Here is a 26,497-nt window from a genome sequence, read left to right as displayed (position 1 = left end):
TATCAAGAAAACAGTACCTTTTATTTGGTCCCAACTAAGATTTAATTAATTCTTATTGGAGGCAAAACAAACCCATTGGGCTTAATGTTTTATTGATTTTGTAGTATCAATAAGGTATGGGGATCCAAATTACAGAAAGACCCCTTATCTGGAATACCTTTAGTTCCGAGCATTCTGGATAACAGGTCCTATGCCTGTACTTCAGTCTATTTCCTCAAACTTTAATCCTGTATATAAATGTAGGAGGAGTTTATTTAGCATCAGTAGTTAAAAGTATTACAAATTTAAGATATATAATATGAGGATTTCTAATTCCTCATTAACAGTCAATCCATTTAAAATATAACAGCCTGTGGCATTTTGATGTGACATGACCATGATTGTTAGTGATGACATCACAATGGTCCCCTTGACCCAAGCTGATATAAGGGCTGCTTACAGCTGGGCCAGTCAGATTAGTGATTGCATGCCACCATGAGGTCACTAATCATAACCCTGCTTATTTTTACTGGATTTTTAAAAGTAAGTTCTATTCATGTTAATGGGTTGATATATGGGAATTGCATGGCAGCCATTGTAGTTTCCTATTATTAGTGTTACTTGTTAATGTACCAGTGACTTATGGATTTGCAGTGAAGTTTCTATGCGATGTACAGAATCCTGTCCCAAACATCTGATCCATGCTCACTTCTCTTACAGGAAAAATATATCAAACAAGATTACAAGACATGTTCTTATACTGATGTTTCATACTATACGGAGTCCTGGCCAGTTTGCCCTGTGCCAGTTGACAAGGACAATTATATAGAGAAAGGCAATTCTCTTTTTGTACAGGAGAAGCCCAAGCCAATTTCCCTAATAATGCCGGAAGATATAAGATGTGATGTAAGTCAGTTTTTGATTAAAATGTTTATTTCTGTGTTATAAATGTGCATTGCAATAAATAGAAAGGTAGCATGGTGTGACTTGATCAGTTTAATCTCTTATCACCGAATAATCACAGTCGGATGAAATTCTGGGTCATAGAAACACATTACAAAAATAAAAATTGTGTGAAATAGGGCAAATACATAAACCAAGTGCTTACCCACATATGACTTTACACTATACAGGGCAGATTGTTACTAATATGTTATCTTGTGTTTTACTTGAGTGAGTAATTGATTATTTCCAATTGCAGGGCTTGCTGTGTCCCATTCCTCCTACAGAGAGTCAGCTCAATAGACCAGATCCAGAGCTGAGTAGCACAATCTTTCAGGTAAGCTGGAATCAGTAAGAGAGTATTTTCTATGGATATAAAATGATTAGGACAGAATTGTTTAACCAATTACATTCCATATGCATAGTAGACTAAAGTACATTTGGCCGCTATGTTTGACCTAATTGCATGCAAAAAGCATGCATGCAAGACTGACAGTTGGCTTTTAGTGTCATTACTGACTTACTGAGTGTCCAAATGATTAACCGACATCTATCTGTTGTAGGATTTCCTGCCCATTGTGCCGTATATGGAGCTACTCTTTACTCCAACTGAGAATAAATCTAGTCTTGAAGAAGAACTTATGGTAAGCTGCAATAGATTATATTTAGAGACTGCCCAGAGAAATAGATGATAAATGGAAAACAAGTCATTACTTAAGCAATGAAGCTTATCAGTATTTTACTCTGTAATCATAGAATATAATATATTATATAAAGTGAACATTTCTAGGGAAATAATGTTCTTTTTGACGAGTCTCTCTCTTTGTTCATGTAGGACTTATTCTCACTAGAAAAGATAATTGTTCTACTGGACCTCTTCTCTCTCTATTTGTGCTACAAATGGAGCTCAAAAAATAACAAAGATGATTCTTCTGCTGAGAGAGAGTACAAAGATGAAGAAAATGAGGATGAAGATGCAGAATGTAGAGGAGAAAGCACAAAGACTGTGCCTACAGAATGTACTTACTTCTTTCAAAATGAAGACCAAAAATCAAGGTTTAAAAAGAAACACTTTGGCTTTAATGTGAGAAAGAGTTTCTGTCGCTGTCCTCAGAAAACAAAGAAGAATGGAAATGAGAGAAAGGCGTTAAGCCGCCTCTTCCTACAATTTATCCGCCAATGCTTCCAAAGAGATATGTGAGGAGGAGAAATATTATAATTCTTAAGCTTAGACAATTAGTTTGTTACCAGAAAAGAAAACTCTGCAAAGATGAAAATACTGGAATTTGACGTGAACTTTAACATAAATTCTGAAAGTAAATACAACTGAAGGCGTGAAATTGTTGTATGTATATGTGAAATATATATAATTTTTTTAATATATTAAGAATAAAATTTGAAACTGACTTATTTATTGCCTGAGATATTACTAGGAGAAAAAGTGGTATGGGTTTTATTCTGAAATGGTATAGTTGGTTACACGTGTTTTTTCTATTGGTTAAGGCTAGTGCCACATGTGGTGGATAAAAGCAGGCTGAGAATCCACCTCTATGCTTGAAGAATTTGAAAGCTGTGCCTGCACCCAGAAGCATTGCTTCAGCCCGGGTAGCTGATATACTCCATTTTTGCAGAGTAATTATCTATTCAGGTGCCACACATTACAGAATGTTTCTATGGATAAAAGTACTATCGAGCTACATCAACAAAATGTTACCCCAGAGAACATTATTATTACAGTATTATTTATTATTACTCAAGGATCAGTACACTGAGACTAAATAAGATACATAAGAGCTTGTGTATCACTGGGAGACAGTTTAAATAACAGACACATAACTCCATTATTTTTCCCCAAAATATCCCTGTCCCACAGGGAATAGTACCTGCCAGATAGAGGCATTCCCTGCAGGGCTGGTGTGAAGTACAGGGCTCCCTCATGGCTGAGTGATCTGTGCTCTGGTTGTGCCACACAGACTCTGTACTACATATGCACAGTAGCCATTTGGGACTCTACCTTGGAGTAGTGGATTTATCTGGAGCCACAAGCCGGGGAGCAACATTTGGCAAGTGCAGGGCAGGGTGCTTTGAACCTTTCAATGTACATTTTCATACATTACAGATGCAGACTATGGAGACTTATTCCCTCCCTTCCTGACACTATAGCTAACTGAACCTAGCAAGAAAAAACCCGGGATTAGGTGTGTTAACCCCTTACGTGCCCGGGGGTCATTAGCATATTGCTAGCTCCCTAGTCTCTCAGCGCTTTCTCTATTCTTTTCGGCGCTCTCCATAAACGTTCCATCCTTTTGCAATGGCTTCTGAACACTAACTTATTCTCACACTCCTACTCATATATTTATACGAACTCACCAAAATTAAAGCAGCTGCCATGTTTAGAAAAGTGCAATTGACCATGCTTTGTTACATTTAACATCAATTTTATGTAGTGTGGATACAATATAGGTGATAACACATTAGCCCAAAACCTCCACAATGGCACAAGATGGAGTTTACAAAACCTGCTCTTCGGTTTTTCCACCACAAATCATTATCACATTTCACTTTAGAGATGCCAAATCCTACAAATGGGGCTTGGAATGCTGCCTGTTCCAATAAATCCAGACTCTCCGCTGTGTATAACTAGCAACCCCACAGCCAGCACAAGGTGGAGGGAAAAATGAAAAGGGGGCTGAAATATAGATACCCTAGGCTCAAGTAATAAAAAAAAAACAGCACTAAGGGTCACAAAATCACACCCTTTAGTGCATATTCAACAAGAATTTGTATCTATTCTCTACACCCTGTGCTGGAAACAGGGCCGGATTTCACTTGGCGGCGCCCCGAGGCGCAATTGCGCGTTCGCGGATTTAAACTCCCATACGGAGCAGTGGGGAGAGGTCCCGACTGCTCCGTATGGGAGACAAATTTAAAAATTCTGTTGCGGCGGGGCGGCATGCTGCCCCGCCGCCCCTAAACTTGTGCCGCCCTAGGCCCGGGCCTTTGTGGCCTTTCCACAAATCCGGGCCTGGCTGGAAAGCAGTGCTGGTGGGTACAGGGCAACCCTGTACTTATGGTTTGACACAGAAAAAGCAGTACGGAGAGGGCTCCTTTGCATCCTGTGCCCACCAGCACTCACTCAATAATAAGCAGAAATAAAATAAAAAGGAGTAAAACTATTTCATTTAAATATAAATTTCCAGTGAAGGAAAAACTTTATTTAAGGCTGATCAAAACATATATATCCAAGGCATCAGCAGAGTAGACATGTTAAGTAACTCACCTTTGCCTAATTGTTGCCACTAAAACAAACTCAAACCTCTCTCTTCATTGTGTTCAGCCTCAGCCCCGTCATGCCTGGCCCAGTGACTCCAATCACAATGGATCACATTCAGTCCTTAGAAGCTAAAAAATCCTAAAAGCTTTCATCTCCACCGTTATGAAGCTGATTATCCAATTAAGTTTGCTCAGGTGACCATACAGTAGCCTCTGATGTTAGACTGATGTCAGACGTGGTGTATTCTCGGCAAGCCAAAAAACGCTGCCTCTGCTAAAACACACAGTTATCAGTAAATGATCAGCATTGTCTATTTCTGTACCCATGACAAGTAGCTGCTACTAGTTGCTACTAGTAGTGTCTTCACCCTAACTGCACAAGTGCATAATCTCCCTTATGACATGGAGGTGACACCTCTGCATATATAGGTATAGAATGTATTATGCAGAATACTCAGGACCTGGGTTTTCTCAGATAATGGATCTTTCCGTAATTTTGATCTCCATACCTTATGTCTGCTAAAAATCATTAAACATGGCAGTTTTTTCTTCTTTGGGGAAAGACCTAAGAACTTCTGGTGGCATGGCCAGATGTTCAAACCAGTCCCCTTGCATCTCTGCCTTGGATACTATTGCACTTTCAAGTATGTGAAAGAACACATTTGAAAACACTTTTTGAAGCAGTAATAGTTAAATGGAATAGGCTACTGTATTGTATGTGTGGTCTTGGGTTGATAGAATCCATTTATTAACATGGGAGACCTATAGTGCAGCAGTTGGCAAATAAAAAAGTTGGCACCATGGGAGCTAAATGTACCTTGTTATGCATTATGCATGTATGTGGAATGCTATTAAACAACAAACTAAGCTTTCTTTGGAGAAAAACCACATGGCTCTTGTATTAAGGAGCTATGAAGACATGTTACTTACACACATTTGTACAGAGGTTTATTTGGTACAAGTAAAATGTATCAAGCATGGGACATTTTAGGAAGAATCAAAGCAGCATGAAAAGCATGCCCTTGAGTTAGATGGGGCCTGGACTGCCCCAAAAATCCATATACAGTATGTATATGCATGACAATATATTTTTAACATAATCTCTCCCTGAGATCACCACACACAATGCCAAAGTGTTGGCTGGAGTGGTCTAAAGCATCCTGCCATCTGGCAGTCTGAGGAACGATTGGAAAAAATTTTTTTACACCAGCACACCCTTACCTCCTCCAGAGAATTACTACTTGGTGCACAGCCTAGAGAGTCGGCACTCTCCACACAATCTGGTCAAAATATTTCAGCCAGCACGACAAGTAAAGTGCAAGCAGGGCTTAGCCCCTGCGTGTTTATTCAAAAAGCAATGTTTCGGGGGCGTACCCCTTCGTCGGTCTGAGGAACGAACCACAGTTTGGCAGATGTTACCAGGGACCTCGTCCCTGGACCCAATGGGTTAATAATAGGGACCACTTATAGTAACTGGTGTGGGCAACAACTGCAGCTAAATGTGTCTGTTAACTGTTGATCAGAGGCTCAGAATTATGAACGTTGCAGCTAGTCAAGTGATCCCAATGGTGACCAAGAAAAGGGCAACCATTTGGAATTTTTAACCTTGAAAGCAAGCTAGTTGCAGCTAAAACTCAGTGTAAAATGTATAATGAAGCAGTAGAATTCTTAATGAATCAGATAAAAGTGAGAAGACTGTCCAGACCGCCATGACTTTGATTTAAAGAATTACAAGCCCTATCATTGGTGGTCAGTGGGTAATTCGATAGGTTGCACCCCATGCATACGCATGATGTCAGTACACATAGGAGCTGGATGATGCTGGGAAGGATGCTGAGGGGAGCTGCAGGATGCTGGGGGGAGCTGGAGGATGCTGGAGGGGAGCTAAAGGATGCTGGGCGGGAACTGGAGGATGCTGGGGGGGAGCTGAAGGATGTTGGGGGGAGCTGGAGGATGTAGGGGGAGTGGTAGGAAGGAGTGGGGGAGCAGGAAGCAGCAGGGAGCGGGCCATAGTATAAGGACACTGGGGGAGGACCAGCAATGTTTTAGGGGGTCCCTGCCCTGGCTCCAATGCAAAATGTAACCAATGTTTTAGGGGGCCCTGGCTACCAATGTCTGGGTGTCCTTTGTACTGATGGGAGGGGTCACTGGGGGGAGGGGATATTGGGGGGCAGGGCGTGGGAGGAGTGGGGACCAGAAAACTTTGTTGTGAGGGGCCCCTCCCACTCTCTGCACAACAACAACAGAGAGAGACAAATACACAGAGGCCCAAACAGCCCCCAGCAGCCCACTAAATACTGACTGTCTATAGAAACTTACAGCAGCCCCTCTGGAATTAGCCAGAATCCATAGGTTGCTGGTCCTGGCCTGGATAGCTTTGTGTATTTAGGGTGGTAATACTGCTGCATGACCCTCTTTCTCTTGAGATTATTTTTTTCAACAAGTAAATGAACATGCATTATGGTTTTGACTCATTTGTTTAGTTGGGTTCTCTTTATCTAGTTTTAAGGTGGCCATACACGAGGCGATTTCGCTCGTTGTGCGATGAACGATTATATCGACAAACGATCGTATGGCGATCGAGTTCCCATACGATATGCCATCCACGGGCAACGATAATTCGGGAAAGATTTTGTCGCATCATTATCGTAAAATACCTACGATCGTACATCTACGTACGATCGATGTCGTTGACTTCCGCTGCTGGCAATCGTGACATGCGCAGAGAACAATCGTTGAAAGACAAATGTCTGACACTCACACCAACTGGCAGATTTTATCGTTTAACGACCAAAATTTTTAAACCTGGCCGATCGATTTTGGGGACGATAATGTCGGCTCGTTTAGTGGGCCGACGATCGTTCGTACACCACCAACTATACGATAACTTAACGATAGCATCGGATCGTTCGGGAATCGGTCGTTTGTAAGTAAAAAATCGGTCCGTGTATGGCCACCTTTAGGACTTGCGTGAAATACATCATTTTTAGGTCATATATAAGCAGAAATATTAAGGATTGAAAAGGTTCACAAACTTTCAAGCACCTCTTTACATGATATAAAAACAACCATGTGTATATTTAAAGTTTTTAGAGAGTTTCACTATTTTTTTTACTAAACAGACTGTATATACTGTATAATTGCTATTAAATTACTATCTTTTGTTACTTTTCTATAACAGGATCCAGAGAGCTTACCCAATTATATGGGAATAAGTTTTAGAATATTTCAGCCTTTGTGTTGGTTTTGCTTCTGTGGAATGTTAATTTTCTTATGAAACAAAGGACAAAGGCGCCTTCTTCCTAGAGTAAACACAACCCCTAAGGATTAAGGAATAATGGTTTATCATACTTCATCCCTGTAGTGAAATTACTTTCACACACTCCAATGAATGTTGATCTGGGAATACCAAACCAAGTCAGAGCAAATTTCAGTACATTCAGTACAAAGCAACAACATCTGAATTTTCTAAAGAATTTTGACAATATGATAGATATTAGGGAGGACAGGACTGGGATCCAAATAAGCCCTGGCGTTTTAAGTACAAAGAAGCCCAAACAAACCCACTAGCCCACTAAACAGTGACTATCTATGGCATCTCAAAACAGCCTCTCTGGCATTTGTCGGAATCCACAGATTGACAGTCTGGGCCTGATATTGGGCATAGGAAATATGGCCATAGACTAGGTGGTCATAGTGTTAATTTAGCTGGCATCATAGACCGGTAGTGATTTGTGTTTGGGAAAGCTGGCATTTGTTCAGTGCCACATTCAGTGCCAAATGCAGCATTCCTTCAAGTCACTGGTGCACCCGACAAGTTTTTGTCCCGATCCCACTTAAAGGAAAACTATACCCCACATAATCAATAACAACAGATAGTTTATTTTATTTTACGTGACCTATTAAAGTATCTTGCCAAATTGGAATATAATATATTTGAGATATATATATATGCTCCCTCAGAGACCACATGACCAGAAATAATGCAGCTCTAACTGTAACAGGAAGTAGTGTGGAAGCAAAAGGCAGAACTCTGTCCATTCATTGGCTGACGTGGCCTAGCATGTATGTGTGCCTTGGCTTGTTTGCACTGTGAATCCTATGATCCCAGGAGGCTGCTTTTAATTCTTAACATGGCAATTTTCTTTTTAGGAGTACCCAATAGCACATACTACTAAAAGTATATTTTTATAAAAATGGTTTATTGAGATGAAGCAGGGTTTTACATATGAGCTTATTTATGCAACATGCACTGCTCAAAAAAATAAAGGGAACACAAAAATAAGATATCCTAGATCTGAATGAATGAAATATTCTTATTAAATACTTCACTCTTTACATAGTTAAATGTGCTGACAACAAAATCACACAAAAATTATCAATGGAAATCACATTTATTAACCCATGGAGGTGTGGATTTGGAGTCACACTCAAAATTAAAGTGGAAAGTGGAAAAAAACACTACAGGTTGATCCAACTTTGATGTAATGTCCTTACAACAAGTCAAAATGAGGCTCAGTAGTGTGTGTGGCCTCCACATGCCTGTATGACCTCCCTACAATGCCTGGGCATGCTCCTGATGAGGTGGCAGATGGTCTCCTGAGGGATCTCCTCCCAGACCTGGGCTAAAGCATCCACCAACTCCTGGACAGTCTGTGAGGCAAAAGTAAGACTGGCAGTGATGTAGCAATTGTGATTGAATTGTGGTTGTAAACAGAACACTTGGGACTGTGAGGAGATTAGTCGCCACATGATGTAAATCGCCAGTGGGATGACAAACGCGGCGCACCGATTTGCTGAAGTTGCAGAAGTTGGCTTGAGAGGAAACTTCCACGACTTTGGCAAATCGCCGCACCGCATATGTAATCCCACCGGCGATTTACATTCTCGCCGGTGGGATGGCATATCAGGGAGATTTTTCGTGCAGCGATTAATCTCCCCGTCTGTCACAGCCTTTACAAAGGAGCAGCTAGATAACAAAGTATAAGCCACATGTGTCAAGGGCTATGACACACAGAGCTACTTATAGCAAGTTACTTGTCTCGGCTACAAAACATCAGAAAATACCTGCTATAGACAATACTGAGAAATGTCTTTGCTAAAACACACATAGAGACAATTATCAGCATTATCTTTTTTGTAGCCATGACAAGTAGCTTGCTATAAGTAGCTCTATGTGTCATTGCCCTAAGGTGTGTGCAAAGGGAGCCAAGGTGTCTGATGGCAGCCCGGCCTGCTGGAGACAATAGGTCAAAATAAACAGTTATATAAAATTAAAAAGAATATATATAAAATAAACGGTATTTTGAATGCTTATAGCATTAATATGGGGCAATGCATCAGGCTTAACCCCCATATATAATATAAGGCATTTTTTTGCCCAGAAGCAGTAAACCATTGTAACAAATGGGATGTTTGCTTTTAAACAGGGGACAAGTTAAATTCTACCTGCTGATTGTTAGCTATGGGTTCCTGCACCTGGGCAAACTTAGAGCCTTTTATTACATAGCCTCCAAAACACTACAGAACCATTTACATTTGTTTATATATTTTTTAATGTTTTTAATGTGATATTTTTTACTTAGATGCTGACAATAATTAACTGAATAATTTTCAGAAGAGGTTCTATAAATTTAGTAAAAGTACATAAGTTAGAGGGCATCATTCTGCTATAAACAAAGTGACCATCTGCTCACTCCAGGTGTCGGAAGATAGATTCCAAAAATTAATAGCAAATGCAGCTTTTATGGAGACATTAAATCTTGCCTTTTCCTATATACAAATGTAGAGAAAATCTTGCTGCACAAGTGACCTGTGCTTTTCTGGAATCCCGATAACCTTGGTGAGCAGCCATGCCACAATCTGTACACTTGCTTAAAATTTACAGTGCTTGCAGGATCAGTTTAATTCAATTGTAAACAAAACTATATACAGTACATAAAATTTAGCAGTCAAATAAACCTAATATACAGGTTCCTGTCCTTTTTTAAAGTCCAAAAACCACAACTGATATGAAGAATGGGAAATCAGTTAAGATCTTTGATTTACAATGAACGGTTTCAGATATAACAAGGATCACTAAACCTAAAATATAATGAATATATTTTACATACATATTACATATATGTACTTTGTACATGGAAGTTCTCCAACCTTGGCACACATTACATGACACTGTATGTACCAGTTACTTTGGTGAAATGCAACTAATGATCAGCAATTTTAAGCTAAAGCCGTGTACACACCGGCAGATCATTGGGCAATTTGGCTACCCAAAGTAACTGGTCTCATGTCAGTTGCCTCAAAACTCTGTCATGCAAGTGTGCCAAGAACTCCTGAATACAATTACAGATAATCTCCTTGGCTAAAAGAAATTTACAAACATACTTATTATAATCTGGTTGTACTATGCTGTTTCCAATAAAAAATTACCTAATTCACTGAAAAAATCTACAAACAGGTCAGATGGGAGCTGGGGAGGCCTGTGGTGGGTCAGCCGATGATCTGTATGATATCTCACTTGATGCTTTGATGCTGTTTTTCTTACCATAAAAAAAACAGTGAAAAAATTCAACATGTATCATTGCTTTTATATACATGTATGTAATTATAAGCAAATGTACAGGTATTGGTATCTATTATTCAGAATGCTTGTGACCTGGGGTTTTCCAGATAAGGAGTTTTGGATCTCCATACCTTAAGGGCTGGGACACACAGGGAGATTAGTCACCAGGCAACTAATCTCCCTGAAATGCCCTCCCACCGGCTAGAATGTAAATCGCCAGTGGGATAGCATACACAGTGCCGCGATTTGCCGAAGTCGTGGAAGTTGCCTTGAGAGGAAACTTCTGCGTCGCTGTGCATGCCACCCCACTGGTGATTTACATTCTAGCTGGTGGGATGGCATTTCGGGGGGATTTGTTGCCTGTGACAAGCGAGATTTGTTGTTGGTGACTAATCTCCCCGTGTGTCACAGCCCTAAGCCTACAAAAAGAATCATTTAAACCTGAAATAAACCCAAATGGATTGTTTTGCCTTCAATAAGGATTATTTATATCTTAGGATCAAGTACAAAGTAGAGTTTTATTATTACAAAGAAAAAGGAAATTTAAAATATTTGATTAAAATGGACTCTATGGGAAATGGCCTTCCTGTAACTCAGATGGGTTTCCGGATAATGGATTTCTTACCTGTATCTCCATAAAGCACCTTGTATTTTAGGTTTAGTGTTCCTTTAACATTTTTTAGCTGCATGCCAAACAAACAAAGCGGAATCGCAGCACTTATTCAGTAAAAAAAAATATTGGTAATGAATAAAAATAAAACCCAATAAAACACTGGGCATTGACTGTGCCAAGTGAAAGTGAAAGTGTAATTCAGTTTGAAATGGTACATGATTTCTTGTAAAATTAATGTCCCATAGAGAGATTAGTTGCATGCGATTTCTGCTACCAGAGGCGACTAATCTCTCTGAAATGTCTTTCCACCAGCAACAAAGGGAATCGCTGGTGGAAAGGTCTATGCATAATGCGAAGTTTCCTCCTGCAGGCAACTTTACAAGAAAATCGAAGTGATGCTTGGCCTTTCCATGATGCATTTTGGAGAGATTAGTTGCCCACGTCAGCAGAGATCCATCGTAGGTGACTAATCTCTCCGTGGGAAATTACTTAAGGCTACAGCCACACTGGACTGATTCTCGGCCTGCGGGTAAACAGAGGCCAAGAATGCCACTGTGCGGATTTTGGGTTCCTGACAAAAATGAGATCAGCTCTTAGGTTTATTGCCTGGTAAAGAAGCCAGTTCCGATACTGTACTAGAAACTGATTAAAGACTGGCAAATTCACTGGAAGCAGTGTCCGTGGGGGGAGATAACCAAAGGAGCAGTAAACTTTTCAAAATGATATCAGTCCTGCATAGAGTTTAGATAACTTTCTTGTTGTATATCCAATTTTCTTTTACCTTCCTATAGGGGAAATGAATATATAGTAACTTATATTTATGTTGTCTGTAGAATGTTAGAGTCTATGTAGCATGCAGAATTATGTCACTTTTAATTACGTCACTGAAGCAGCATGCTTAGGTCTGTGTGGCTGGGGGCCTTTCCTGTTGCTGCTCTGTTTGGTATACACAAGCAAAGCCAAATTTATAGTAGATATTACTATAACGGACAGCTACAAATGTCTTCTAATTATTCATTAAGGAAAGATAACAGTTTCCTTTGTCTTTCCAGTCCCATATTTTCCATAATGTCACTTCTGGGCCAGTACCTTTGGCTGCAGCTTTGTGGGAAGAAGGGTGTCTGCACAACACAGGTAAAATAAATAAAGTGCAGAAAGTGCAGAAAATCTCTGCTTCTGCCTTGGTGAATGGGCTCACCAGCGGCATCAGGAAGGGTGCCCAGGGCAGCAGCATGCTGGAATTCTCCCCTGGGTACCACTGCATTGATATCATATGATTAAAAAGTATTTTTATGGAAAAGATAAAATAAAAATCTATTTTGTTGTTGAGTCAGTCTACAATACAGTCTTTCAGAGTACTTTCAGTCTCAGTCTACACTGCAGTTATAATACATTGCATAGTGATAACTGAAACTTGCCATTAGAGTGGCAAAATGATAATGCTATTTTAAAATCATCTCTGTGACATGGTAAACTAACCAAATCCCAACTAATACTAGTCACTCTATATTACAATTATGTCCTTAGCCCTCAGGCACAAAAGAACTACAACTTGTTATGTAAAAACTATCTTGGGGGAGCCTGGGTTGATTGGTTATATTTATTAAATCAAATGTTTTGAAACATATAGGTCCAGTCAAAAGTAAACCTTCACTGAGAGAGCTTATCTCTTGAGTTCTCTATCGAAATGATTAATGTATGTTTAAAATCTGTTTTTAACTGTGTTTTTAAACTCAGTGTTTCGACATCAGTCTAAAGTGCAATTCTGCCAGTTCCACTATCGAATAATGAAGCTAATGTGCTGCCATCAAAGCCTCATCAAAGCCTAACAGATGTACTCCTGAATGATAAAAATTTTATATTCAGATTCTGGGCTTATCTGATTTTATGGAGTATATCCCATAGAGAGGGCAGTTCATACTGCTTGGAAATCCAGAGGTCAGTTTCAAATTCAGACGGCCTACAGCAGACTGCTGTTCCTGCTTGTTCCTGTCATGTGATGTCTGGGGTTGGTCAGCTTAATGCGTATAAGCAGACGTCAGGGAAATAGTGTCCTACTTAAGAAACCACCTAAAATACTGCTAGATTCTTCAGACAGGGAAGAAGTAAAATTAGGCAACCAAAAATAAACCTGTAAAAGGAACTGCATATTTGAAAGATGTGGTCATAGGCATTGCAACCTATTTCATTTCAGTGATACTTCAATGAAACACAGGCTTCTTAAGTACTGACACTGAAAGGTAAATGAGAAGTACTAGGAGAGCTCAAAACCAGTGTTCATGCTGATAGCATAGCGTAGTTTCTCCCTCAGAATTCCTTTTTTACTGTAGTTGGGAAGCTTCAGGAGATTGAAGCAGGTGGAGGAAGTGGGAAGGCGTCCACCAGGCTCTTTCTTTCGGATGGTGAAGAACCCACGTAGGACACTGCCCAGGGTGTCGCCTGTATCCTAAAAAGCATAATGTTGAATTTGATGTTATAAAACAAGTACAGTAACACCGAAAAAGTAATAAAAATATAATGTACTGGTCAAATTTGTGAATTTGCTTCACAAAGACTAATATAGTTTTTAGAAACACACTTAACATAACCTTTAATGTATACCTTTTTACAGCAATGCAACAGCATAAAATTTGTTTTCAGAATGGCTACAAGTAACAACTAGAATGTTTGTGCAGTAGTGATCTCGGCCATTCCAACACACCAAGTAAGATATTGTAGCATTTGAGCCTTGTTCTGTACTTGTCTTAACACTTGCTAGTCTACTTACTGACTATTTGCATCAGTCACTTGTAGGTGATTTACATCTTTGAATGGAGAACACTTTCAGGCATTTTTCCACAGAGCTAGCAAATGATCAGGTGAAAAATACTTAAAATCACACTGCCATTAACCAGTATCCTGCTGGCCCTAATCGCATGTCTATGAGATGGTTCTTGTATCTAATATCACCCACCATCAGTCTTACATTTTTGCTGCAATATTTTGTTATTACATTGAACTTACCTCAACTAAGGTCCAGAAAAACCGTGCATATATAAATGAAAAAACAGAGTATAGTTCTGCTGATCCTTACAGCAAGCAAAACTATGCTATGTGAGATACAACCCCCTTGTGCATTCTAAATTTCCTTCTTATTTTACAGGCACAGTTTTCTATTTCATTCTCTTCTGGGGTACAGAACATGCATAGTGGGCTGATTCAGAGCATAGGGTATCATTTCCGCTTGTGCAGCAGATACTCTGCACCCTGAAGCAGTACACTGCATTTGCTAAGTCCTATACTTTCCTGCAGGTGTGCTATGATAAAAGAACCCCACAAAAAAAATGGCTACATAGGGGGAACTTATGTGGATTTACATTTACAGCTTTAGAAACTGCTCCATAAGGGAAATGGAACAAGAGGCATTTTGTTGCCTGAATCATCCTTCATTTATTCCAATGGGGTTGACACTAGCTTAGGTCTGCAACTAGGATACAACTACAACTAACCATGATAAATGAGAGAAAGCGTATGGAATTTTATGTGGGTTATCGCTGTACCGCAGAAAATTAAGCCACAACATTACAGGGACAATCCCCTTCCTGAGGTGATATATTCCCTTCTTTTGTGCACTATATTGAGCCTGAAGCAGCTGAGGATTGAGGAGCAACAGTCTTAAGTGGTGTGCATACTAAGCTTCAAAGCAAAGATTCCCATTAAGTATTCAAAAAGACCCCACCTTAAATGCACTGTGATATTATAGGGATGTAATAGTGAAAATATATTTTAATGCTCTTTGCATAGCAAATAACAGATCCACAGTGGCAAAAAAACAATTTTTTCCTTCAAACTCATGTGGTGGCCTCACTGAAGCAGCATACCTGATCATCTGACACCTCTACACATCTAATGGAAAAGGGAGGTTTGAGGTAGGCAAATCCAAGTAGAGGAGGCCGAGAGCAACTGGTGACAAACTATAAGAATACAATAAAGACGGATAAGCGTTAGCTCCTTAAGAATAATAATAACACAATAAAAACAAAACACACTGGCACTGATGGTATTAAGGAAATTATAGAGAACCAGACAGAGCTGGTTTTGGCTATATTCACTTGCCTTAAGAAACATGGCTTTTTCTTCAGAAGAGAAATCATTGGCCAAAATATCCCACAGCCAGATAATGACACGATGACTTCCATGAAACCCTCCATAGTAGACTGTGTGTTTCCTGTAGAAGAGGCCATGTTGTGTGGGCAGATGTAAAACAATGCACATATAAGGCACATATAAGTGATAACATTTAATGATCTCCCCCTCTTGGCACAATATGAATAAAAAAATTGTTATATAATACATTCTAAAAAAAAATAATTACCATCATTGATATTTACTATAGGTAACAAATGACCAGTTAAGGACCCAGCTATCCTCCTTGATTCCTACAGCAATAAAAAGGTCTAAAATCTGGGAGGTATAACATTTAATTTAAAATTTAATTCTAACTCTATGTTTTAAACTTCATCCCTAACATCCACATATTGTGGATGCATAGATGGACACAGTGCCATTAAGGGGTCACTTGCATGTCTTGCATGCTCACAATTCCGTAAGCGAAAGTTTTAAGGCAGGGCTAAGTGTTTAGGACCCTGGTCACACTGAGCATATCCTCTGCCTATCTCCGCCTGCGCTTTTCAGTCAGGTGGAGAGGAGCGGATCCACCCTAATACGCATTGCCCTGTAGCTGCTGTATTAATAATCACGGCTTTGGCATGTGTGCAGCCACACAGATCGGCTCGAAAGTGCCTGCTTTTGCATTTTAGGATCAACCTCCGCTCCACTCTATGTAGCTGCACGCATGCCAAAGCTGTAATTGTCAATGCAGCTACAATGTGTATTAGAGCGGATCTTCTCTCAAGCATATGGGCATCTCTCCGTTTCAAAAAGGCTCTCCAGTGCATGTCAATGGGTTGCAATGGGTTCTTTGGCTCCATTCTCACCCTACCCGATATGGTTCTTTTTATTCACATATACACACACAGACATGCAGTGACATGATTTACATTAAGGGTTTTCACTCACTTTAGATCATCCAGGTCAATCTCTGCATTGTCCCCTGATATGAGACGTTGCAGTTCAGGTGCTGAGAACATGCGGATCCATTCAGGCCTTATGATGGAGCGGAATCCACTAATGAAGGCAACAGTTTGGTTCTTTATCTGCGTGTGCATGCGGAAATGAGCCATGAGGTGGATATAACTGATTCTGTGAAAAGAGAAAAGGGAAAATTATATAACAGAAAACAAAGAATGAAACATATTAAACCTATACACCGAATAAATAAATAAGAAGGAGGGGACTGTATAGAAAATAAATACAGAATCACAAAAAACAAGACTTGAAAAGAAATGACATACAGTATCTACAGACCAATTAATGACATGTCCATTGCTTGTCTAACTTGCAGCATTATTGTTTATAACAGCAGTAGAGCTGCAAGCTTTATATCCTGACAGTAGATTGTGCTAATTTCAACCTCAGCTCATTGGTTTGTAAAGGACTCACACAGACATCTCTCTGTGTGTGCTGGTCTTATATTCTTTTACTGGGGCTAATGGAAAGCTGTAAAAAAAACAAAACCACTAATCCCTATGGCTCTATCAGCATGTATAAACAACACAAAACCACTAATCCCTATGGCTCTGTTAGCATGTATATACACAAACGCACAAGAACTGGCACTCATTTTTAGGCTGGAGTACAGCCCAGCATGAGACTAATACTCACTTATTTTCATTAGTCACTGGAATAGACTTCCCACCTGGGACCAGTTCATGACAGACCAGCTGGTAGAGACAAAAATGACATTACATTTTTAGTGTATTTGTTGATGTGTATAGATCTTTATTACATAGTAACATAGTAAGTTAGGTTGAAAAAAAGACGTACGTCCATCACGTTCAACCAAAATGCCTATATATAACCTGTTAGGTGATTCAGAGGAAGGCAAAAAACCCATCTGAAGCCTCTCTTAATTTGCAGCAGAGGGGAAAAAATTCCTTCCTGACTCCAAGATGGCAATCGGACCAGTCTCTGTATCAGCAACTAGCAGCTATCTCCCATAACCCTGTATTCCCTCACTTGCTAAAAAGCCATCTGACCCCTTCTTAAAGCTATATAAATTATCAGCCAGTATGACTGATTCGGGGAGGGAATTCCACAACTTCACAGCTCTCACAGTAAAAATACTACACTAATAAAGAAACATGTCAGTAGCAAAGTTTACTTGTATTTGTAACTGGGGCATGGCTAAGGTACATTTATACATAGCTAAAACAGAAAATCAAAGGGCATATCTAGTTTACAATAAATGTGCCTTATTGCGCTGAAACATTAAAAATATTAAGCATACAGATGGCAAAGAGTGTTAATTAAACAACATACCTGACCCATAACATCCTCATCGTATGAAAGGGTAAGTCCCAAATCACTAATATCCCCATCGTAGCGCTGCAAAAATATAAACATTATTACAATGACCCTTGTACCCCATAACCAGACAATGACCTGAAAATTAAACATAGTGGTCCTTGCCCAAGAGAGCTTATTACTGTACAAATAACTAGGATTCAATGTAAAATCACTTTACACTGACCTTGATGGAAGTGAGATTCTTGTAGAATTCAGAGTCCAAGGAAGGCAGCTCATCCACAGAGCTGTAGAAGATGCTATGATGGTGCCCAAGAAGCTGGCTGAGAAAGAATGATGCAAATGGGACATCCACCACTATACCCTAAAATAACAGTGAACAAGGCTGAAATATCTTGATTAACTTTGAGCACTCACATTTGGAGATGCAAATGCATTACACAGCTATAGAGCTTTAGTGTTATCTCCTCAAATGTAATCTGTTGATAAAGCCAAGTTAAACTAGCCATCTCAAATAAAGGCCACCGAGTTTAAAGGCACCCATACACAGGCCGATAATAGCTGCCAATATCGGTCCCTTGGACCGACTCGGCAGCTTATCCGCCCGTGTAGGGGCAGAAACGAGCGGACTGGCCGACCGATATCTGGCTTGAAATCGGCCAGATATCGATCGGCCAGGTTAAAAGATTCAGTCGGATCGGGGGCCGCATCGGCTTGTTGATGTGGTCCCCGAACCGACTGCCCCATTGCCACCTACATAATCCGGATTTTTTTTTTTTTTTTTTTTAACTTCAAGCTCCCCGATATCGCCAAGCGAGCGGATCTTACCGTGTATGGGGACCTTTACAGTCGGTGCTCAGTGTACGCTCATTTGTTATTTTGGTATCTTGATAATAGACCATTAATCCATTAGAAATAAGTAGAAAAAGTAGAAACAGCCTGCACTTTTTAGAATGAGTTCATTCTTTGCCCTTGCTATTTATTCATTAATGCAGAGTGAACAAAACATGTAAATGAATGTAGAGAATTCCACTTTAGTGTTGTTACTGCCCCTTTAAAAAACAGCAAACCATAATGGCTTAGGCTGTTGTGTGCAGAGAACATTGTTTCCGTGTATCAGATTATACACACAGTAATAGTCAGCACTCTCTTTGCCGAGCCATTTCAATGAGACATGGGCAGTAGAATAGAAAATCAAAAACAAAAATAGGCAAATCTGCAGAATATTAGTGCACTTTAAAATCCATGGCCTCATACTATACTGATTTGAGTAACACTAAATACAATTATAAACTTAGCTTACAAATGTGTGTTTTGCACTTTAAAGCCTGCAAGTCGAACTTGCAATCCACTGGGTATTTAATTTCATAGGCTACAAAGGTCATAGCAGAACCTAAACATCTTAAAAAGACTTTATTCAGAAAGATATTACGTTAGTGGTCAACAAATATAATTCTGAAAGCTATATTACAATTCTGTAAGATGGGTTTGACAGAACACACATATCTTACCTCATACACTGCTTTGCCCAGCATCTTCCCTACAAATTCAAACAGCTGGAGGTAGTTTTCATGTATATAAGATGTAGGAGATGGGTACAACCTATCTCCAGAACTAGTGGTCTGAAGAAAACATAAATATGCATTTGAGCTGTGCTACAGTAACAAACTGACACTTCACAAAGTAGTATTAACATGATTTTGTAACTTGTTGGGATCTGCTATTACCTTAAAAAGATTCAGTGCAGGGTCAAATACTCTCTTGATAATTTCCTCTAAGAACTCCTTAAAGACACCATCCTGGTCTATACCAGCTTCATCTACACCAAGATCGTTCACAAACTTTACACGTATAACACCTTTCATGGCATTCTGGGAAAGCTGCCTTAGTTGGTCGTATCCATCCTGTGAAGTTTATGAAAGAAATAACATTGTAAAAGCAAAAAAGGCTGGGAAAATACTTTAAATGAAGATTTCAGTGTAAAAATAAAATAGTAAAAATAAAATAGTAAAAGTAAAATAGGTAGGGTGTGCAAAATAAAAAATGTTTTCAATATAGTTAGTTAACCAAAAATGTATAAATCTATAAAAGCTGGAGTGAGCATATGTCTAGCATAATGGCCAGGACACTACTTCTTCCTTTACAGCTCTCTAAGCTGTTAGCAGTCAGTAGCCAATCAGTGACTTGAGGGGGGCCATATGAGACATAACTGTTCAGTTAGTTAGCTTATGAATCTGACCTGCATGCTCACAAACTAACTGAACAGTTATGTCCCATGTGGCCCCCCCCGAAAGTCACTGACTAAGGGTAGAGATCTGAAAACAGGAAGTAGTGTTCTAGCTATTATTTTAGACATCTGCTCACTCCAGCCTTTATAGATTACATTTTTGACTAACTATATCAGATATATTTTTATTTCACACAGCCTAACTATTTACCCAGTTTTAATTTTACACTGAACTGTTCCTGTTAATTGTACATTTTATTTTTTGACTCAAACTGCAGTAGCCAACACTCTACAGAAATTTTAGATCAGGTTAAAGGAAAACGAAAGGCAAAGTCACTTTGCCAAAATGTTAGGCACCCCCAAGTGACTTAAATCTCCTACCAGCCCGGGATAGCAGTGATCGCTTCCTTCTTCCTGATCATGTGCGCGCGCATGTGCAGTAGATTGAAAAGCCGAACTTTAACAGAGAAGTCGGCTTCTCACTCTACTGCGCATGCGCCTGTCGTTTAGTCCTTGCAAAACGAAGCCGGAAGGAGGAAGCACTCCACTACAGGTACCCCGGGCTGGTGCTTTTTTCTCCTAACAGGGGCACCAGTCCAGGTTACAAGGTAAGCGATTAAAGTCACTTGGGGGTGCCTAATATTTTGGAACCCCCAAGTAACTTAGCCTTTCCTTCTCCTTTAAGGCAACCTTTAGTACTCCAGCATTTGCAAAACAGGGCAAGACACTTTCCTAATGCGACAGCAGGACACTTTATCAACTGAATTTTGCACATATAAAAAGCATTGCTTACCTCTAACATACGTGACCTTCGGATGGTAATGTGGGTGACATGTGGGGATGCGGTGTTAGTTTCCACTAAACCCAACTTCTCCTTTTCCTTGGTGACAATATTTCGGAACAAGAGGACCCTCTGCAAGAGAGTAGCCGAGTATTGACATGGGTATATTTCATATACCGTATATATATTCAAGTAGTTCAAAGCCAAAATATAACATAATGGATAACAGCAAAAACAGAAACAGGGACACTCACGTTTTTGTGTGGGATGACATGAGGGATATACTGAAGTAAGAGCTGGGCTCTCTTTCTCTCTTTATCCAGTTCTTGGAATAGCAGGGTTGGTTTGAGATCCCTGCAAAAAACCGGAAGCTGTTTTGCTGGTGCACAATAATATTTTCTATACAGAAACTAATTATTTGCAATTCTGTTTCTGTAAAAACAAAATACTGATGCAAAAAATAGGTTAAGGCTGCAATGTTTAAACCTAAAGATCCCAGTCTAAAATACACAAAACTCTACTTGCAGAAAGCATAGCAAACTCATACTTATCAAAAAAATGAAAAGAGCTTGCCACAGTTTACCATAGGGATCACAGCTCTCTATTTAGTTGTAACCTACACAAGCTAGGTCATTCCCCTCATCTCCCATCTGTGACTATTAGCAATACACAAAAAGATGTTTACAGTATGTGTAATTTTGCACTTAATCTCTGGTGCAGAGGTTAGGGAGCATCCTGTCTAAATGTATAGGCTATTACAAAAACATCACAACTGTTTAGTATAAACATTATTAGTATTAAAAATGTTTTAATCACATTTTAATATATTTATTGAATTTATCAATTACATACCATTAAAGACTTTATTTCTGTTAAACAAAGAGCCACAATAACCTAGATAGTAAGGCCTACAAAAACAAAGCAAACTCACTTGCGCAGCCAATGATCCTCAGGGGCAAAACGCCTACGGCAGTCTCTTTCATACAGGACCATGAGCCATCCATGCACAGAGTGGAATAGCTCCAGAGTCTCTCCTTTGGCATTCTCTGTTAGCAACACATTAAATAACTTCTATAGATATATTACATTTTATTTTACAATGAATAATCAGCAAATGTAATAGCTTTCTAAAACAGCAAAACAGACCAACTTTTTCTAGCAAGAGTCCAAAGCATAATACTTTCATCAAGCATTTAGAGGATTTGTAGAGAATCTTTTTTTTTTATCTGCAGATTTTGCAAATACAGTTCCAGTAAATATTATTTTTTATTAATTATAGAGCTTGCTGGCTACACACTGCATTGACTTAATCTAGGAAGCAAAGTAAATAGATAGAGCAAATTAGTGTACATGAAGCTTGAATAAATACTAGCAACAGTATTTAACAGAATAGAACACATTTGATAGCAAGTCTTACCAAGAAGTCCATCCCAGATCATCTTGAACACAAAGGAGTTCAGAAAGGAGGAAATAGTCACAAGCTCCTCTAGTTTAAATGATATCTGTTCTTCATATACCTCAATATCATCCAAGATCCTAACAAAACGGAATAAAAGGACTTTGTTATCACCAGGTCAGGTATCCCTTATTTTAAAATACACAGAATTTGTAAAATGCTTAACCAAATTTAGGTACAAGGTCGAAATCTGGATGATCTAACAGTTTCTCTTTAAAGAAGCAGGAGAATTACTTACATATGCCAGCTCAACATTAGGACTTCCAAACATCCGGACACCTACATTCTGCCTATTAGGCCACACTGAAGGACTCGCCTTATCATCCAGTGACAGACTATGTCTGCAACAACTCCTACACTATGCTAGGAAAGCCACACTACTGACCTGGAAAGCCATAGAGCCACCTACCCTAGGATTTTGGACCAAGCTGGTGGATGATACTTTGCCACGACAAAAACTCACCTACCTTGCCCGAGTAAGTCCAGCCAAATTCGAGAAAATCTGGAGCCGCTGGCTAGCGGACCCACGACGAAACAATATGACAGATCAAGACAATTAACTGAACGACTAAGGAACTTTAGTAAAGCAGTCATGTAACAAAACCCTAAGCTGTAGTTGAAAAATTGAGACGCCCACCACCACCCCCTTTCTACCCCCCTTTTACCCTTTCCCACCCCAATTTTATTTTTTGTTTGTGTGTTTAAAATTAATAAAGAAAATCTTACCAAAAAAAAAAAGAAGCAGGAGAATTAAGAGATTAACTTTTGTTCTGTTCAGCACTGTAAATTCTTTTGGGCAGGGCCCTCTCTGCTATAGGTTATTGGATATTTGTTATATATAAATCTGTACGTTCAGTGTACACACACATTTACTGTACAGTGCTGCGGAATAATAGTAACAGAATTTCAAAGCCAATAACAGAGAAAGTATTTAGGGTAGATACCCTGGTATTGGCTTTGAAATTCTGTACAGCATCACAGCATCTATACAGCATCACAGCTGAACAGGTACGTAGATCTTTTGGCATTGTCCATCCACAGACACTCCTTTCTGGATATTCTAAAAGCATACTAAACTAGGAAGCTGTACTGGAAAACTCGGCCTAACCTTCCATAATCACTGTGTATGAGACAATATTTGGAAAGATTGCAGCGCTTTCTTTCTATTCACCTATAGATTCCAAAGGGAGAAACCCACTGTATTTGTAATTAACTACTAAAACTTGCAACTCAGTAAATACAGTTCTAAAAACGGGGCACATAAGCGTCAACGGTTTAAACACAACGCACCATACACACCATAAGACATTGGGCCTGATTACCTGAACTTACTTGCATTTTCTATAATTGATTACTTTCACTTGTTGCTAAATTGATTTTAAAAGAAACAATTTTTTCCACGATTCGGTTTGGTAAAAAACAAAACTTGACACAAGACCTGTGGAGCCTTTTATTTTTCCCAAAAATAATATCTTTATAACCAGTGCTTAGTTAGATATAATTGGTGCTTAGTAATGTAACCTTGGAGTTCTATGACCTATATATGGTCATGGAACTTCTTTGTAACTTAAAATATCCATTCATTTTACAGTTGGGGGTACGTTATTCACTATATAAGCTATGGGGGTGATTTATCAACGTTCAAGTTTGTTTTTTTCATGATTCAAGTTTTTTGTGCTTAAAAAACTCTAATTCAAATTATAGTTCTTAAAATTGAATGTTTGATATTTATTAAGTGCAAAAAACCCAAAAACTCAAATAAAAGTCAATGTAAAATGGAGTTGTATAGAAGTCAATGGGAGCTGTCTTAGGCAAAGTCAAGCCATATTTTCAATTCGACTCTAGAACACAAGGTCAGTGTAGGTCCTCATGATAGTCAATAGGGACCCTTGGGTGGGTGTTTGCATTAAAAAAAAATATATCAAGGTGCTTTGAAAATGACAAGAATGAGCAAATTTTCATAACACAATATAGTGTAAATATAGTGTAAAGACAATTATTTTAAAAATGGGAATAAAAAGTGCTTACGTAATTAAATGCCTAGAGCAGTCGCAAAACAAAACCAGCATAGCCAGAAGTCTACGGGACTCCTCTGTGTCACTACTCAGACATTCCAAGAAGAGTTTCAGACCTCCCTGAGGTCCTAGTTCACATATGAATGCCCACAACTTGGGCAAAAGGTCATCCAGATAGGTAAGCCCTGAAACAAAATATAAGCATGCTTAACATCTGACAAAATCCTGGCAACTTCTAAAAGGTAAAACAATACCTACCTGTGAGGATCTGTAGCCGTATCTGTGTCAGAGTTGTCAGTGCCATCTGGTACAGAACACAGATGTTGCAAACTTTTTGCACTTCTGGAGAATCTACCTTTTTCCCCCCAATAGGTTTAAGGATGTGTCGAACAGAAGCAGATTTCTGGAACGCTCGTTTAAAGAGATCTGTGGGATTGAGACAAATTATGAACAAGATCTTTTCCATTCAAAAATACTTTAATTAAGAATCATTTCATTTGCAAGTAAATTCCTCCCAGTCTTCCTTTTTCCAAAATAGGAAAAAAAACTTCTTAAGTGTCCTGATCAATCGATAACTTCAACCACAATAAAAAAGACTAATGGTTGTAAATAACATTTACAACCATTAATATAAAGCATTCACCCTCCAATGGCAAAGTAACTCACTCTTCATGGGTAGATTATTCTGTGGGGAGGAAGAAGAGCTTTGTGACACAGGAACAGACACGTCTTGGTTTTCTGCCAACTTCTTGCTTAGGACCTCACGAAACAAATTACGTATCATATGGACACCCCACAGATGTTGAAGTTGCTTGGTGAGTAAGGGCATGGACTCATTGAGACTAAAATTGTTAAAAAGTAAAAAAAGGGAACAATGTAGACATTGACAAAAAGGATATTAATACACATGCTTGAGAATTAAGATTTATATGAATCAATCTACAAATTAATATGAATCAATCTACAAATTAAAAATAAAACTCAACATTTAAAAAACCTAATTACAAATAATACCCTGATATCCTGTGTCAATGCAGAACACTCAAGAGCTGGAGGGGACTTACAGTGAGGGAATTTTTTTTTATTTATTTTTTTTTTTTTTTAAATGCGCCGTCTCCTAGCAGAAAGACCTAAATCATATGGTCTGTGTACCCCTCAACAGAACATATAATAAATGGGAGAAGCCAATAAATGTTACTACATGAAGCGAAGGGGTTAAAGGTGAAAAAAGAGAACATTTGCAAGTACCAACCTTAGTCTTTAAACAACAAAGAGCTATAAAGACACAGTGAAATTTAAAGTCAGATAACTTTGCATAAATTCAACAAATTATCAGTAAGATGGTAACATACCCATAGTCCACTGTCTGGGAGAACCAGCCCAGAACAGGGTGCCAGTGTGTAAGATTGGACTTCTTCTGAGACACATATTTCTGGCAATAAGATAACATTTGGGTAAGGACACTGACAAAGTGAAACATCTCCTCCTCCAACACCTTCTCTGTCAGGTGGCCCAGGTGAATGAGGTTACCTAAATGTATGAAAGCACAGACATAAGATGGCAATTGGATCATATCTGTAATCACTCTCAGTTGCACTGTTCTACTGACTATTTACACAGAGGGAATGGCATATGTTGTCATGTGCCAAAAAAAATCTACTAGACTCAAATCAGTGACTGGTCCTAGAGCAAAAGGAATGGCAAAGCTTAAAAAATAAATACTCCTATAATTAAGTGCATACTTTCAGAGATTTAAATGTAAGTGTTTAACAATCTGCACTACATATATACTACAGGTAAGGGACCCATTATCCAGAATGCTCGGGACCCAGGGTTTTCCTGATAAGGGGTCTTTCTGTAATTTGGATCTTCTACCTTAAGTCTACTAAAAAATTATTTAAACAGTAATTAAACTCAATAGGATTGTTTTGACTCCAGTAAGAATTAATTATATCTTTGTTGGGATGGAGTACAAGGTACTGTCTGGATAATGAGTTTCCGGATAAGGGGTCCAATACCTGTACTAGTATATATGTAGTTAAAGGAGAAGGAAAGGCTAAGTCACTTGGGGGTGCCAAAATGTTAGGCACCCCCAAGTGACTTTAAGCGCTTACCTTGTACCCCGGCTGGTGCCCCTGTTCGGAGAAAACCTCACCAGCCCGGGGTACCTGCAGCAAGCGCTTCCTCTTCTGTCTTCGAGCTTGCGCATGCGCAGTAGAGTGAAAAGCTGAACTTTAACAA

The 26,497-nt window shown here is 39.1% G+C and overlaps 2 protein-coding genes across 5 annotated transcripts in view; one reads left to right on the top strand and one right to left on the bottom strand.

Annotated features, from left to right (window-relative positions):
- The first annotated feature begins 219 nt into the window (after nt 1-219).
- On the top strand, nt 220-2,327 carry LOC105948292. The gene is made up of 4 exons (XM_031895109.1): nt 220-885; nt 1,181-1,258; nt 1,485-1,565; nt 1,757-2,327. The coding sequence occupies exons 1-4, from the start codon at nt 649-651 to the stop codon at nt 2,120-2,122; spliced, it is 762 nt and encodes a 253-aa protein (XP_031750969.1). The 5' UTR covers nt 220-648; the 3' UTR covers nt 2,123-2,327.
- Nucleotides 2,328-12,665: 10,338 nt separating this feature from the next.
- ube3b (ubiquitin protein ligase E3B) overlaps nt 12,666-26,497 on the bottom strand; it is a 22,980-nt gene continuing 9,148 nt past the window's right edge. For 3 of the 4 annotated variants that reach the window (XM_031902395.1, XM_012966190.3, XM_031902387.1), the window contains exons 13-29: nt 25,609-25,786; nt 24,923-25,098; nt 24,515-24,682; nt 24,270-24,441; nt 22,203-22,321; nt 21,717-21,831; nt 21,040-21,139; nt 20,798-20,917; nt 19,505-19,681; nt 19,289-19,399; nt 18,004-18,141; nt 17,793-17,858; nt 17,136-17,194; nt 16,431-16,613; nt 15,468-15,579; nt 15,233-15,325; nt 12,666-13,818 (exon numbers count right to left, since the gene is read on the bottom strand). In XM_031902395.1, the coding sequence (XP_031758255.1) occupies nt 13,627-13,818; nt 15,233-15,325; nt 15,468-15,579; nt 16,431-16,613; nt 17,136-17,194; nt 17,793-17,858; nt 18,004-18,141; nt 19,289-19,399; nt 19,505-19,681; nt 20,798-20,917; nt 21,040-21,139; nt 21,717-21,831; nt 22,203-22,321; nt 24,270-24,441; nt 24,515-24,682; nt 24,923-25,098; nt 25,609-25,786 (2,279 nt within the window). In that variant the 3' untranslated portion in view covers nt 12,666-13,626. The remainder of the gene's footprint in view (nt 13,819-15,232; nt 15,326-15,467; nt 15,580-16,430; nt 16,614-17,135; nt 17,195-17,792; nt 17,859-18,003; nt 18,142-19,288; nt 19,400-19,504; nt 19,682-20,797; nt 20,918-21,039; nt 21,140-21,716; nt 21,832-22,202; nt 22,322-24,269; nt 24,442-24,514; nt 24,683-24,922; nt 25,099-25,608; nt 25,787-26,497) is intronic. The other variant, NM_001079407.1, reaches the window with a different exon arrangement.

Source organism: Xenopus tropicalis, chromosome 1 (assembly GCF_000004195.4).
Source record: "Xenopus tropicalis strain Nigerian chromosome 1, UCB_Xtro_10.0, whole genome shotgun sequence".
Classification (NCBI taxonomy): Eukaryota; Metazoa; Chordata; class Amphibia; order Anura; family Pipidae; genus Xenopus; species Xenopus tropicalis.
The sequence above is the reverse complement of the archived record's forward strand: the minus strand, read 5'-3'. Positions and strand labels throughout refer to the sequence as shown.